At 34.3% G+C, this 12,267-nt stretch overlaps 1 protein-coding gene across 2 annotated transcripts in view; it reads left to right on the forward strand.

The window, feature by feature from the left end:
* Positions 1 to 12,267, forward strand: part of PRKG2 (protein kinase cGMP-dependent 2) — an 83,223-nt gene that overhangs the window by 59,494 nt on the left and 11,462 nt on the right. For both annotated transcript variants that reach the window (XM_006907613.1, XM_006907614.1), the window contains exons 14-15: positions 7,748 to 7,911; positions 11,179 to 11,301. In XM_006907613.1, coding sequence (XP_006907675.1) covers positions 7,748 to 7,911; positions 11,179 to 11,301 — 287 coding nt within the window. The remainder of the gene's footprint in view (positions 1 to 7,747; positions 7,912 to 11,178; positions 11,302 to 12,267) is intronic.

Consider the following 12,267-nt stretch of genomic DNA (forward strand, 5'->3'; position numbering starts at 1 on the left):
TGATGGACACTGGACACAATTGACAGCCTTGGACACAATTGTCTTCAAGGGTGATAAACTCCTTGTTAGGGTTACCTTGTCATCATTCAACAAATTTTGATAAATGGCATTTTTATCTTCATTATTTCTTGGCACTATCTCTGAGGGGTCAGATATCTAAGGATGACAAGTAAGGAAAGGTGTTTTTACCCAGGAAAGAAAAACTCATGAAATCTTGGAGAAAAGATGTAAGAGAAAGGTGTGGATTTTGAAAGTGTCTCTCTAGAGGCTGTAGAAATGTGCCCTTCTCTGATAATTATAGAGGATGTGTTTGTGGTAAAGAATGAAGACTTCATTCTACTTTTCTTCCCCAATTCATCATTGAGATTGCCAGCTTTATTTTTTCCCAAATGAATTCCACCTGGTCCAAGCTGTCTTTATGAGGAAACACATAGAGATTAATGATTAGTAGATATTACTAAAGGACCATGAAGTCTCACATCATTGTCTCTCACCTGCCCATCTAATAATTTCCTAAATCTATCTCCACTTTTAAGGCCAACGAGGGCTGATGAAGGCAATAATTGTTAAGCATTCTTCTGGTTATCATGAATAAATCAAAGACAGTATTAAGATGTAAGACAATACTTAAAGACTTTAAAGAAAAACCCACCTTGTTCTCAACTCAAGCAGAATTTATATAATACCTAGCCTTTTTGTGGTTGCTCAGCAGAAAGCTTGGTTGTAATCCAGTAAATCTCAGTTGTTACTCATTAATAAACATTCTATATGATTGTGCTATTAACTCATGTAAGTAATATACCTCGTGTGATAACAGAGCAACATAATCATACTTATACTGAGTATTCTATAAGAAAATACAGTGTAAAATATATTGAATGTTGATATTGTTGGCTGCTTCTTTATGATCTGCCTGACCCTCTACACTGATTACCCAGTGATGGCAGAAATTGTGCTAAGGTGTTTACTGCTGGACTTAGCACATGGCTTAGCACATAAGAATGAATAAAAAGTCAGTGAGGCAGCTTCTTCTCACTCTCAAAATAGGAACATTAAATTTTTGGATACTGATGTCAATGTATTTAAAGTAGAAATCAATAACATTTTAAAAATGGGAAGCAACCACTAACAAAAATTGTAATTCATCTCATTGAAATTTTATGAATATTTCAAAATAATTCAAGGATCAGTGAAGAAGAAACTTTAATGAATAGTAAAAAACAGAGTAGCACAATAGAGAATATTACATGCATACCATCACAAACGGGTTGCAGCTGAAGTGATAGCCTTAATGTTTCAGAAAGGCTAAAAATTAATGAGCTAAGCATCCAATTTAAGAAGTTGGAAAAAGGGGAAATAAAATAAGAGCAAAGAAAAGAAAGGGAAAAAATAGTACATGAATTAATAAAATATAAAATAAAACAGATATGGAACCAAGCTTGGTGTTTTGAAAGATTAATAAAATTAACAAATCTGTGGAAATACTGATCAAAAGTAAAAGAGAAGAGATACAGATATATACTATCATAAGTGAACATAATTACAGTTAAAGCAGAGATTTACGTGGAGTGAAAAGTATATGGGCAACTCTATACTATCTTATTCTGTGAGACTAGTGTAAATTTGATTCTCCAAAGGAAACTCCTAAGGAAAACAAACTAAAGTCCAATCTCACTCTTAAATTTAATCCAAAAATCAAGCAAAATATTAACAATTTACAAATTATGACAACACATCATAACAAGGTTGGATATATCTTAAAAATGCAATCATCATTTAACATTAAAAGTTCTATTAAAACAAGTCACTCCTTTAATAGATTAAAAATATCAATTATACATCTCAATAAATGAAGAGGAATTTTTCATATATTTCTACATTCAGTTATGATAAAATCTCTAAGCAAACTAGGAACGTAAATAAATTTTATTAATCCAAGGGAAGATACCTGCCAAAAATTTAGAGCAAATACTGTACATAATGAAACATTACAAGTGTATTCTTAAAAGTCAGTGGGATAAGCACTTCTATTCACTATTTTACTGGAGATCTTAGCCAATGCAATAAGATATGAGTAAAATTAAAAGATTAGAAAGTAAATGACAAAACCTGTTTTCCCATGTGATATAATAAACTCTATATAAATCCAGAATTTAACAACAAATTATTAAAATTAAATAGAGAGTTCAGTATGGTTGCTGAATGTAAAATTAATAATATAAGAATTCAATGTAATTTTAAATACCAGAGTTGATAATAATACAAATGCCTTTTACAAAAAGTATAAAAACATAATATGTATTTATATAAATATATAATGTATCTAGAAATAAATCTAACAAAAATGTCTAAAAGCTTTGAGAAACTTATATAAATTTATAGAAAGACATTAAAAAAGATCTAAATTAATAGGCTCATTCTTCTCTCTTCTGGGCACAGAGCTAGACAACATATCCTGGCCTTCTTTGTGCTGGTTAGAACCATGTGGCTTGGTTCTAGCTAGTGAGCCAACTTTCTGTGCACCACCATCAGACCTGGGCTGATAGTGATCTACTCAACTGATCTCTATGCAGTCAGGTGAAAGGAGCCTGCATTCCCTGAACCTTTTTGAGGGGGAGAGCTCCCTGCTGCTCAGGAAAACCCATTATGTGAGGAAGAAGAAAATTAATATAGAGTTTAAGCTTTTATACTTTCTTGGATATGTTTGTTGCAGTAACAAGCATTATCCTAACTAACTCAGAAATATATACTGTGTTTAAAAACAGGAAGATTCAACATCCCAAAGATATAAGTAGTAAAAGATATAAATTGATCTACAAGTTTGATACACTTCCAGTGGAATTCCAGCAGAGCTTTTCATGAAGCTTGGCAAGCTGAGTCTAAAGTTTATGTAGACTAACCAAGGGCCAAGAATGTCCAAGACATTTCTGAATATAAACAAGAAGAACAGGGTAGGAAGAAACTCGCTCACATATCAGAACATTATAATGCCATAGCTCAAACTAATTACTAATGGAGCGGGGGGGATGTAAATTAAAACCACAGTGATTTAATACTTGCAGATGGCAAAACATAAAAATTGATATTACTAAATGATAATGAGGATAAAGAGCAATGGGAACACTTAAACATTACTGCTGGTGAAGGGATGATAATATAGTACAGTCCCTAAGGAAAATAATTTGACAGTATCTAGTTAGGTTAAAGATACCACATCTTTGACCCAGAAATCCTACCCTCTGACACATGTCCACTAGGTAACATGGAAAATGATGTTAATAGGAGCAGTTTTATAATAGCATACAATAAGATATAATACAAATGTCTATCAACAGCATAATGGACAAAAATAATCATGGCATGTCAATTCAGTGGCATATGATACAGAGTAAAAATAAAGGTACTACAATGTGGATTAAATTCACAGATAGGATCTTAAGTGAAAAAGGCAATTTGCCTAGAATAGATATGAGATTTATCTAAAAAAATTAAAACTGAGAACTCTGTATTATTTAAGGATATTGGATACATAGTAAAATCAGAAGTGATTTTAATGAAAATGAAAAGATCAGCAAGCAAATGATATACATAAAAGTCAGGGTGGTAGTGGTGACCTCTAGACAATGGACAGGAGGACACTAACTGGAAGAGCACACAGGCTTCACATTGGTTCTGTTCTAATTATTAAATTGGTGGAGGCTACAGGGTGTTTTTATTCTCATGCTTTATAACTTGCATCTATGTCACATTATTTTATATGTGTCAAGGGTTTCCTAACTTGAAAATAAAAGTAATCATTGGCTCCATCTGTATTCTTTTTGCCAGACCATTATTAGCTGTTCTTATTAAGTGACAATTAAGTTTTTCCCACCAATTTGCTTAACTTACATTGCTTCTTTTCCCTTATATATATCTTCGGATTCCTCATCAAGTTATTGATAATGGAAATGTTCCCTTTGGAACTGGTTCAAGTCTCACCTCAAGTATCTATGACCTTCCTAGATTTTAATGTTATGGTCTTTAACATTAGGATAGTAGTTCCTAGCTCACAAAGCTGCAAAGTTGTTGCAAAGATTATACATATACATACATACATATATGTGTGAGTATGTGTGTGTAATTAAACAGATGTCAGTGATTATCTTTTCATTCAGATTTTTTTTCACCAAACATACAGAACATCTATTGTGTTATAAATGCCCTAGGAGGTAAAAAATGAATAAGATATAATGCCTCTTCTCAAGGAGCTAGATACACAACTAGACGATACCACCATAAGGGATGTAATTGTGGAATATAAACAGTGTTAAAAAATGTCATAGAAGAAAGGAATTGGTTGTGTAAATCCTGTTCAAAGAGCTGGTGGTATATAGAATGAGCTTTCAATGATTTATTCAGGTGGTTCTCATGTATGCAAAATTCCTCTTCATCTTGCCCACTTCCTACTAAACACTCCAAGTATTGTGGATGAGTCACCATGCCCCATAAAGAATGGATTGTTGCTATAAAAGACTCATCCATCCCATACCTTAGCCTCTCTCACTCCCTTCCATCCAGGGAAGCCATCACTGTTGTCTGTTGGTAGACAGAATAAACAGATTCCATTTTACCCTTGTCTAGACTTGGGCAAAATAGAACCCTAAAAATGCCACATAAATGTTTTTTTGGAATGTTATGTCTCCATGAATCATCTGGCTTAATTAGACTGGTCATTTTGATTCGACTAAGAGAACCAATATCTGACAAATTTACTGACCCAAAGAGAAACTTCTGGGAAAAAGCTAATACTTACTGGACACCAGCTCCAGTAAGCCACAATGCTAATTTTTCTATTCCTGAATGATGCAATCATCACCGCAGTTTTAGAAGAATCTTAAAACTTTCTAGTTTATTAAAATCTTTGGAGACAATGGTTTTAAGCTTTCAGCATAATGTAAGCTATCTTTTATAACGGGGCATTAATAGAGACAAGAAAAAGACCTGTGTGCAGCTTCTCCAGAGATTGTTCTTGAAAGCTTAGTTTGCCGGTAGAATTTTTAAAAGAGATGTGTCTATTTTCTTGTCTTCTAGAATGATTCATTTAAAACATTAATTTAACCATACTTATCCCTCCTCTTAATCCTCTCATGGCCTCTTAGAAAAAAAGTTCTAAAGTTCTTTCTGTGGTTTACCTAACCACTACATATGGTCCAGCCACACTGGGCTTCTTGTCTGTCCTTGAACTTACCAAGCATGTTCCCAAAGGCTAAGGGCTATGCACTAGCTCTTCCTCTGTCATAATCATTCTTGCTTAGATTTTTACTGATTTCAGCTTTCTTAGTTTACTCAGATATCTGTTCAAATTTGCTCAAATGTTACCTCTTCAAAGACGTGTTTCCTGATCACCCTATTTAAAATACAATTCTGATTGCTTTTTGTACCTAACTCTGCTATATGTTTCTTCATAGCATATGTCACTATCTGACATTATTATGTATGATACTACATTTTTATGCTTGTTCTCTTTCTGTCAAATATAAACTCTAAGAGGACTGGTGCTTTGTCTGAATCCTGGTATATAGTAGCATTCAATAAATATTTATTAAATGAATAAAGGAAGGAACTTACCCTTCTGTTGCCTAGAAGGGATAGGGCTAAAAAAAAAGAGACTGAGGCTTTGTGGTGATATCCATGGTGGTTTAAGACAGTAGTGTGAATTTTTATAGAAAATACACAGAACTTCATATCAGACAATCTGAGGCCTTCTATATTAGGCACATGACTAGATAGATCTAAGTGCTAATTTCCTCCGACCAAATAGATTAAAGTTGATAAAATCAAAAGAGATGAAGAAAGTGGTAACTTTTCATAAATCTTGAAATCTTAGTATAATTGCCATCTCTTGGGGCCAACAGGCAAATATCACAAAAGCAAAACCAACTAATTAAAATTTATCACTTTCAGAGCTGGAAAAACTCTCCTAAACATCTAATGAATTTCCAGTCGTCCTAAAAAGGAAAGAAATGCAATGGAAAAAAAAAGCAAGTTGAAAAGCTGTTATAAAACAACAAAATATAATATTTCTACATATACGTGCATTAAAAATGTAATTATAAACATTGCTTTCTTGTGTCTTATATTTTAGTCTTTATAAAATTAGCTAGGATTTTCATATTGGTTCTTTCTCTGAGGAATAAGTAGATATGCTTAATCTCAGCTGGTTACAAATTTTAATTTCATAATATCCCCAGCCATCTCTTAGGATAGAATCATTGTGAGTCATTCTGTAGAGATAAAAGAAATCAGTAAAAGCCCAGTTCAAATTAGGCCGTTTAAATTCCCTTTTTCTAATAAGGAAATCCTTGCTGTTGACTGGTAAATACTAAAAAGGATTGGTAAAAAGGTAAATTTCTAAGAGATTTATTTAAGGTAAAACAAAGATTTTAAACGTCAATAGTTGAATAAATAAATGAGGGCTAGATTTTATAATTTACTGACTCTTACTTTTTTAGGTAAGGACCTATTTTGATATGTTAACCTTATTTACTTAGGTTTTTAGCCAAGATTATTGCTATATTATTGAGATAGTATGTGTAATGAAGCTATTAAAATGTGTATGTTGAAGTCCAGGTATAATTTGTCTGTTTGCTTGAGGGAGGGGGAGGGCAGTTTTATTAAAATAATATCTGTATGTATTGGAGCTGAAAAGCATGCACTAAATAACTCCTGTGGAAGGAAACCCTCTGTTTGTTTTGCAGGGCAGGGCATCAGTCATATACACTGCCTCGATTCAATGAGTGCGTCTTGTGTTGTTCCAGCCTTCTTTCCTGTCTCTATTCTGTGCACAGAGTTCATTGAATAGAGTCTCAGAAAAGTGGAGGGACCTATTTTGAAAAGAGAGGAGGGAGAGTTCCTAATTGTCAGTCAGGGTCGAGCTCAGGTGCATCCTCCTAATGACATCTTCCTAACCACCTTCTTCCTCATGTCCCAGAGTAGATATTTTCTGGCCCTCTGAGTATATGCTTTGTATTGCATGATATAATATTAATCATGTATGTGTAAGTATTCCCAACACCTTGAGCTTCCCTTAGTCAACTCTGTATCTAAGCCTAGCACAGAGTCTGGCCTGTAGTGGGTACTGACTGAGTAAATATTATTATTCAGAATAAAGAAGTTAATTCAGGTGCTATAGACCTCTCACCTCCCTGAGAGGAACTGAACATGTACAGAGCCCAGCCAAGGTTGAGATGGGACGACCTGGCTTTTTCTTTGGACTGTCAGAATCTAGAGGGTGCAGACATTGTGCATAGTGGTTTTTAAAGATTTCCAGAGTTTTAAACCCCATTTCTTCTCAACAACCCCCCTTCTTTCCCAAAATCTCAATTCTGCTATTATTTTTTCTCCTGTGAGAGAGCTTTACATCTATTACTTCCCGCTTCTCTCCTCTTTCCAATGAATATCACCATTGATTTGAAAATTATTTCAGTCCTGCTTGTCCTGAGTCTCACATGTGTTTTTATGGCCTCCCCTTGCTAAACCATTCTCGTCCTCTAGGGTCGTGGCTGTAGAGGTGTGTGCGTGGAAGTTAGATTTACACCTGTCCCTACAATAGAATAAACAAGAGGGTGTGTGTGTGTGTGTGTGTGTGTGTGTGTGTAGTGTGAAAAAAAGGGGTGGGGGTGTAGAAAAAAGATTGGGGACGTTAGAGGGAGACTTAAAGAGGAATATGTTTTAGGTCTCTGAAAATTTCTTTGATGTTCTCTTCTAGGTCGACTTTGGCTTTGCTAAGAAAATAGGATCTGGACAGAAAACATGGACATTCTGTGGAACTCCAGAGTATGTAGCTCCTGAAGTCATTCTCAACAAAGGACATGACTTCAGTGTGGATTTTTGGTCCCTGGGAATTCTAGTGTATGAGCTCCTAACGGGCAAGTAAGTGCCTCCAAGTTGTGTTCACCCTCTTCTTCAGAGAAGTGCAAGAATAACTTCCTAATGACAAATATATGTATAGGAGGTTAACGTGTTGGAAATGTTTCTGCTTAAGTATGATGCCTTTTCCTGTTTACATCATCTCACATATAGTATGCTTGCTAGTTTATACTGTGAAAAAAAGATTCAGGAAGGTAAAGGAGAGCAGTACAGAATGCTGTGGTTCACCTAAAAGGGCAAAGCCCTGTTATTATAGATGACATATTAGTGTGTGAAAGTTTTGATAATCCAACGTAAGAATAAGAAAAGGAATTGAAGTTATAGGCTGTTATCGTTTCCTGTTACATATTTTTTTTTGTAATTGAGAAAATAGCAATCATAGTTCAATTAAATTAATTGATCAATTAAACTAAATTTAGCCATGGTCTTCTATCTTCCCAATATAAATCATTAACTAGAAATGCTAAGAGAAAACAACATTGCTGGATTTAAATTCTATTCCCCTCGTCAACTGCTTTCTGGTGGTGCTAATGAACAGAGACAAGACACAGCAGGGGTTTTAGCAGTTAAAATTGAATTGTCATTCACAATGAGATTAAAGGGCTATAGTAATGAATCCGAGATCCCAAATATTCCATATGCACGTGCATACACACACATTTATATGCATACGTATGCATACACATACATACATAGGCTATATGTAGTATTAACTCACATTTGTAAAGCATTTTACAATTTACAGAGCACTTACATGTGTCTTATCTAGTTTAGTGACCACAAACTTGTGTGGAAGTTAAAGCAGGAATTTTTATTTTTTATGATTATTTTATGATTTAAATTTAAATTTTATAGATTAGAAAACCAGGGCATTGAGGTACTGCCCAAGATCAAGGATATGATCCCAGATCTTCTAACTCTAAATGTGACGAGATCTATTTTCCATTACACATATGTACCATTTAGTATAACGCATGCACACACATACAGGATTCAGATCAGTTTTCTTTTCCATTTGTACCTCCATTTCTCATGAACTGATTTGATTAACCTTATAAACCTTTATAACTGATATTTTTTAGTCTTAATTTCAGGGAGGATTTGCCTTTGGAATGGCATAAAAAATACTGAATGAGCCCATTGATGGGAACTCAAGTCTTAACACATACTTTACATAAAAAAAATTTCATAGAATCTTCTTGAACTTTTTACACTACAAATTTTAATGTTAAATTACCTGTGGCTACATCTACTTTCTGTCTACGTTTATTGAGCAAACAGATATGAAAGATTATATTATCTGTTATCAGTTTCGAATAGTAATTGCCTAAGATTTTGAAGGAAAGAAGGGAAAAATTTCCAGTTATTTAGAGAGAATGTTGCTTAAGGTCTTAAGACACATGGAATTCTGTTTCAAGAATTTATTTCTAAGAGACACATGATGGTTCCTCTAGGTAACTGGAGAATATACGTTTCAGTCTTCACCAGCTGAGGTAAATTGTTACAAGGGATAGGGAAATAAAATGAGGAAATAAGGAAGGGGTGGATCCCAATAACTTGGAGTTGCTAAGGTGATTTGAGCTGTCATAAAAAAGTTGGAAAATTGTTTTCAGAGTAGAGCACAAGAAAAATTAATTTTAAATGCCCTGAACTCTAGAGTCAGGGAGTAAATGAAAGTGAGAAAAGAACTAAAGAACAAAACCAAAACAAAATACAATATAGTTATAAATATATAAATGAGTTGAAAATATTATAGCAATGTTTTTGTTTCCTACTTCATTTTCTTTACAAGTGAAATATAGATTATGGAAAAGTCAGTGCACTGACCTTATTTCAAGTTTACTACCAAGAGTGGGAATTCTTAATATCAAAAGCTCTCAAGCATGATCGAGAAACAGAGTAATAGTTCATGAAAGTCATCTTTAATTTTCAAATATTAAATGACACAATAGAATAGATATTGAAATGTTTTTAAAAGCAAAATATATGCATGAAAATATCTGAATTCAGTGGTCAATTCCCAGTATTTTCTTACTCATCTTAGCAACGCTTTCCTTCAAATACTCTCTTCACAGGACTGCTCTTTCTCTCGTTTCTTTTACTGCATTGGTGGCCCTATCTCAGTCTCCATTGCCGGGTTCTACTCATTATCCTGACCTCTCAATATTGGGCCACTCAATCTTTGATCTCTTTTCCATCTACTCACTCTCTGGGTGATATCATCAAGTTCCATAGTCATAAATACTGTCTGACAACTCCTCAGAATCATACCTCCAACCTCTTCCCCAATGTCAGACTCCTAAATTCAATTGCCTGTTTAACATCTCTGTTTCATGTTCAAAATATAACTCTTGATTCTCTTCCCCATAACCTGCTCTGCACCTCTGCATCCTTACCCACACTCCAGTCTTTCTTCTCTTAGTAAATGTTAGCTCCATTCCATGGGTCAAAACACTTGATCATCATTCTTGAATCTACCATACACCACATTTACCTCATTCACCTCATTAGCAAATCCTGTTGGCTTTACCATCTAAATAGATCCAGAGTCCAGCCACGTCTCAACACTTTCACCACTATCATCCTAGTCCAGGCCTTTCTTCCACCACTATCTCTATCACAGTTTATGCTCCATACATTAAAAAAAGCTTACTCTGGCTGCTGTAAATTAGATCATTTAACTCACAACATATTCCCAGGTCATTACCATAGCCTACTAGATCTATGTGATGTTTTGCTCATCTCTTACATCTCTCTCTCCTGTTTACTCATTCCAGCAGCAACACTGCCCTGCCTCCTCACTGCTCCAAGAACAAATCATGCTCGTTCCTGACTTATGGCCTTTGTACTTGCTTGAAATCCTCTGACCACAGATAAAGATGTGGTTTATTCACTTCTCTTCATTCATACCTCTGCTTGACTGTCAACTTATGAGAGAGCCTTTTTGTATTCACTCTGTCTAAAAAAAAAAAATTACACCTCTCTGTCAATTTCTATCCCCTACTTTATTTTTCATTTTACTGACCACCTGACAAATTACTTGTATGTGTATGTGTGTAATTTCTTAAATGATGTGAAATTAATGAAATGATTTTCTCTCATGTATCCAGATTTGTTATAAAACAACTAATGAGAGAGAGAAGGAGAGGAGGAGGGAAGGGGGAACGGAAGGAGAAGGGAGAGAGGAAGGGAGGAAGCAAGGGAAGGAAGAACTTAGTTGTGAATGTGTCTCAGATGCTGTCCTAGTGTCCTATTTTGTGTTTTCTCTAGCCCACCTTTTTCTGGGGCTGACCAAATGATGACCTACAATTTGATTCTCAAAGGAATTGAAAAAATGGATTTTCCCAGGAAGATAACAAGACGACCTGAAGATTTGATTCGGAGGCTTTGTAGGTGAGAATGACAATTAGAAACTCCTTGTTCTTAGGGAAACTGTGAAGGCTGCTTATTTCTGTTTCCACACATTTTAAATTGGATATATGTTTACATTTTATACTTTTCTATGTAGCTAAGTTATATTCAGAGAAAATTATTTTCTGTTTTGCAGTCTATGCTGGGAGTTTGAGTTTGCCTTATGTAACAGAACGACAGTACTTACAGTATAAAAGAGATCTAAATTTTCAGGTTATCTTCAGGAATCACCTTTATCTGTTATAGAGCAAAACAGAACCACAAACCCTAGCTTAATAAAAGAGTAATTAATTTACAACTTTGTTATTTTGAGAGAAAATCAGTGGTGATGATAAAGTGTTACAATATGCCCTCTTTTAATCATTTTTTTTAAAATAAAAATACTCCTGGCCTTATTTTATTTTATTTTATTTTATTATTTTTATTGATATATAATTGACATATAACATTATATTAGTTCCACATGTACAATGCAATGATTCAATATTTGTATACACTACAAAATGATTACCACAATAAGTTTCATTACTATCCAACACCATACAAAGTTACAAAAAAACTTTTTCTTGTGATGAGAACTTTTAAGATTTACTCTCTTGGCATGGTGAGTATAGTTATTTACTATGCTTGCCATCCTGTACATTATGTCACCATGACTGATTTATTTTATCTCTGGAAGTTTAGACCTCTTGACCCCCTTCACCTATTTTGTCCATCCCCGTCTCCCTCCCTCCTGGCAACCACTATTCTGTTCTCTGAATCTGTGAGTTTTATTTTGTTTTGTTTGTTCATTTATTGTCTTTTTAGATTCCACATATGTGACATTGTACGATATTTGTCTTACTCTGTCAGACTTATTTTGCTTAACATAATACCCCTGAGGTCTATCCATGTTGTCACAAATGTCAAGGTTTCATTATTTTTTTATGGCTCAGTAGTGTTCAATAT

Source organism: Pteropus alecto, unplaced genomic scaffold (genome assembly GCF_000325575.1).
Source record: "Pteropus alecto unplaced genomic scaffold, ASM32557v1 scaffold161, whole genome shotgun sequence".
NCBI classification, from domain to species: Eukaryota; Metazoa; Chordata; class Mammalia; order Chiroptera; family Pteropodidae; genus Pteropus; species Pteropus alecto.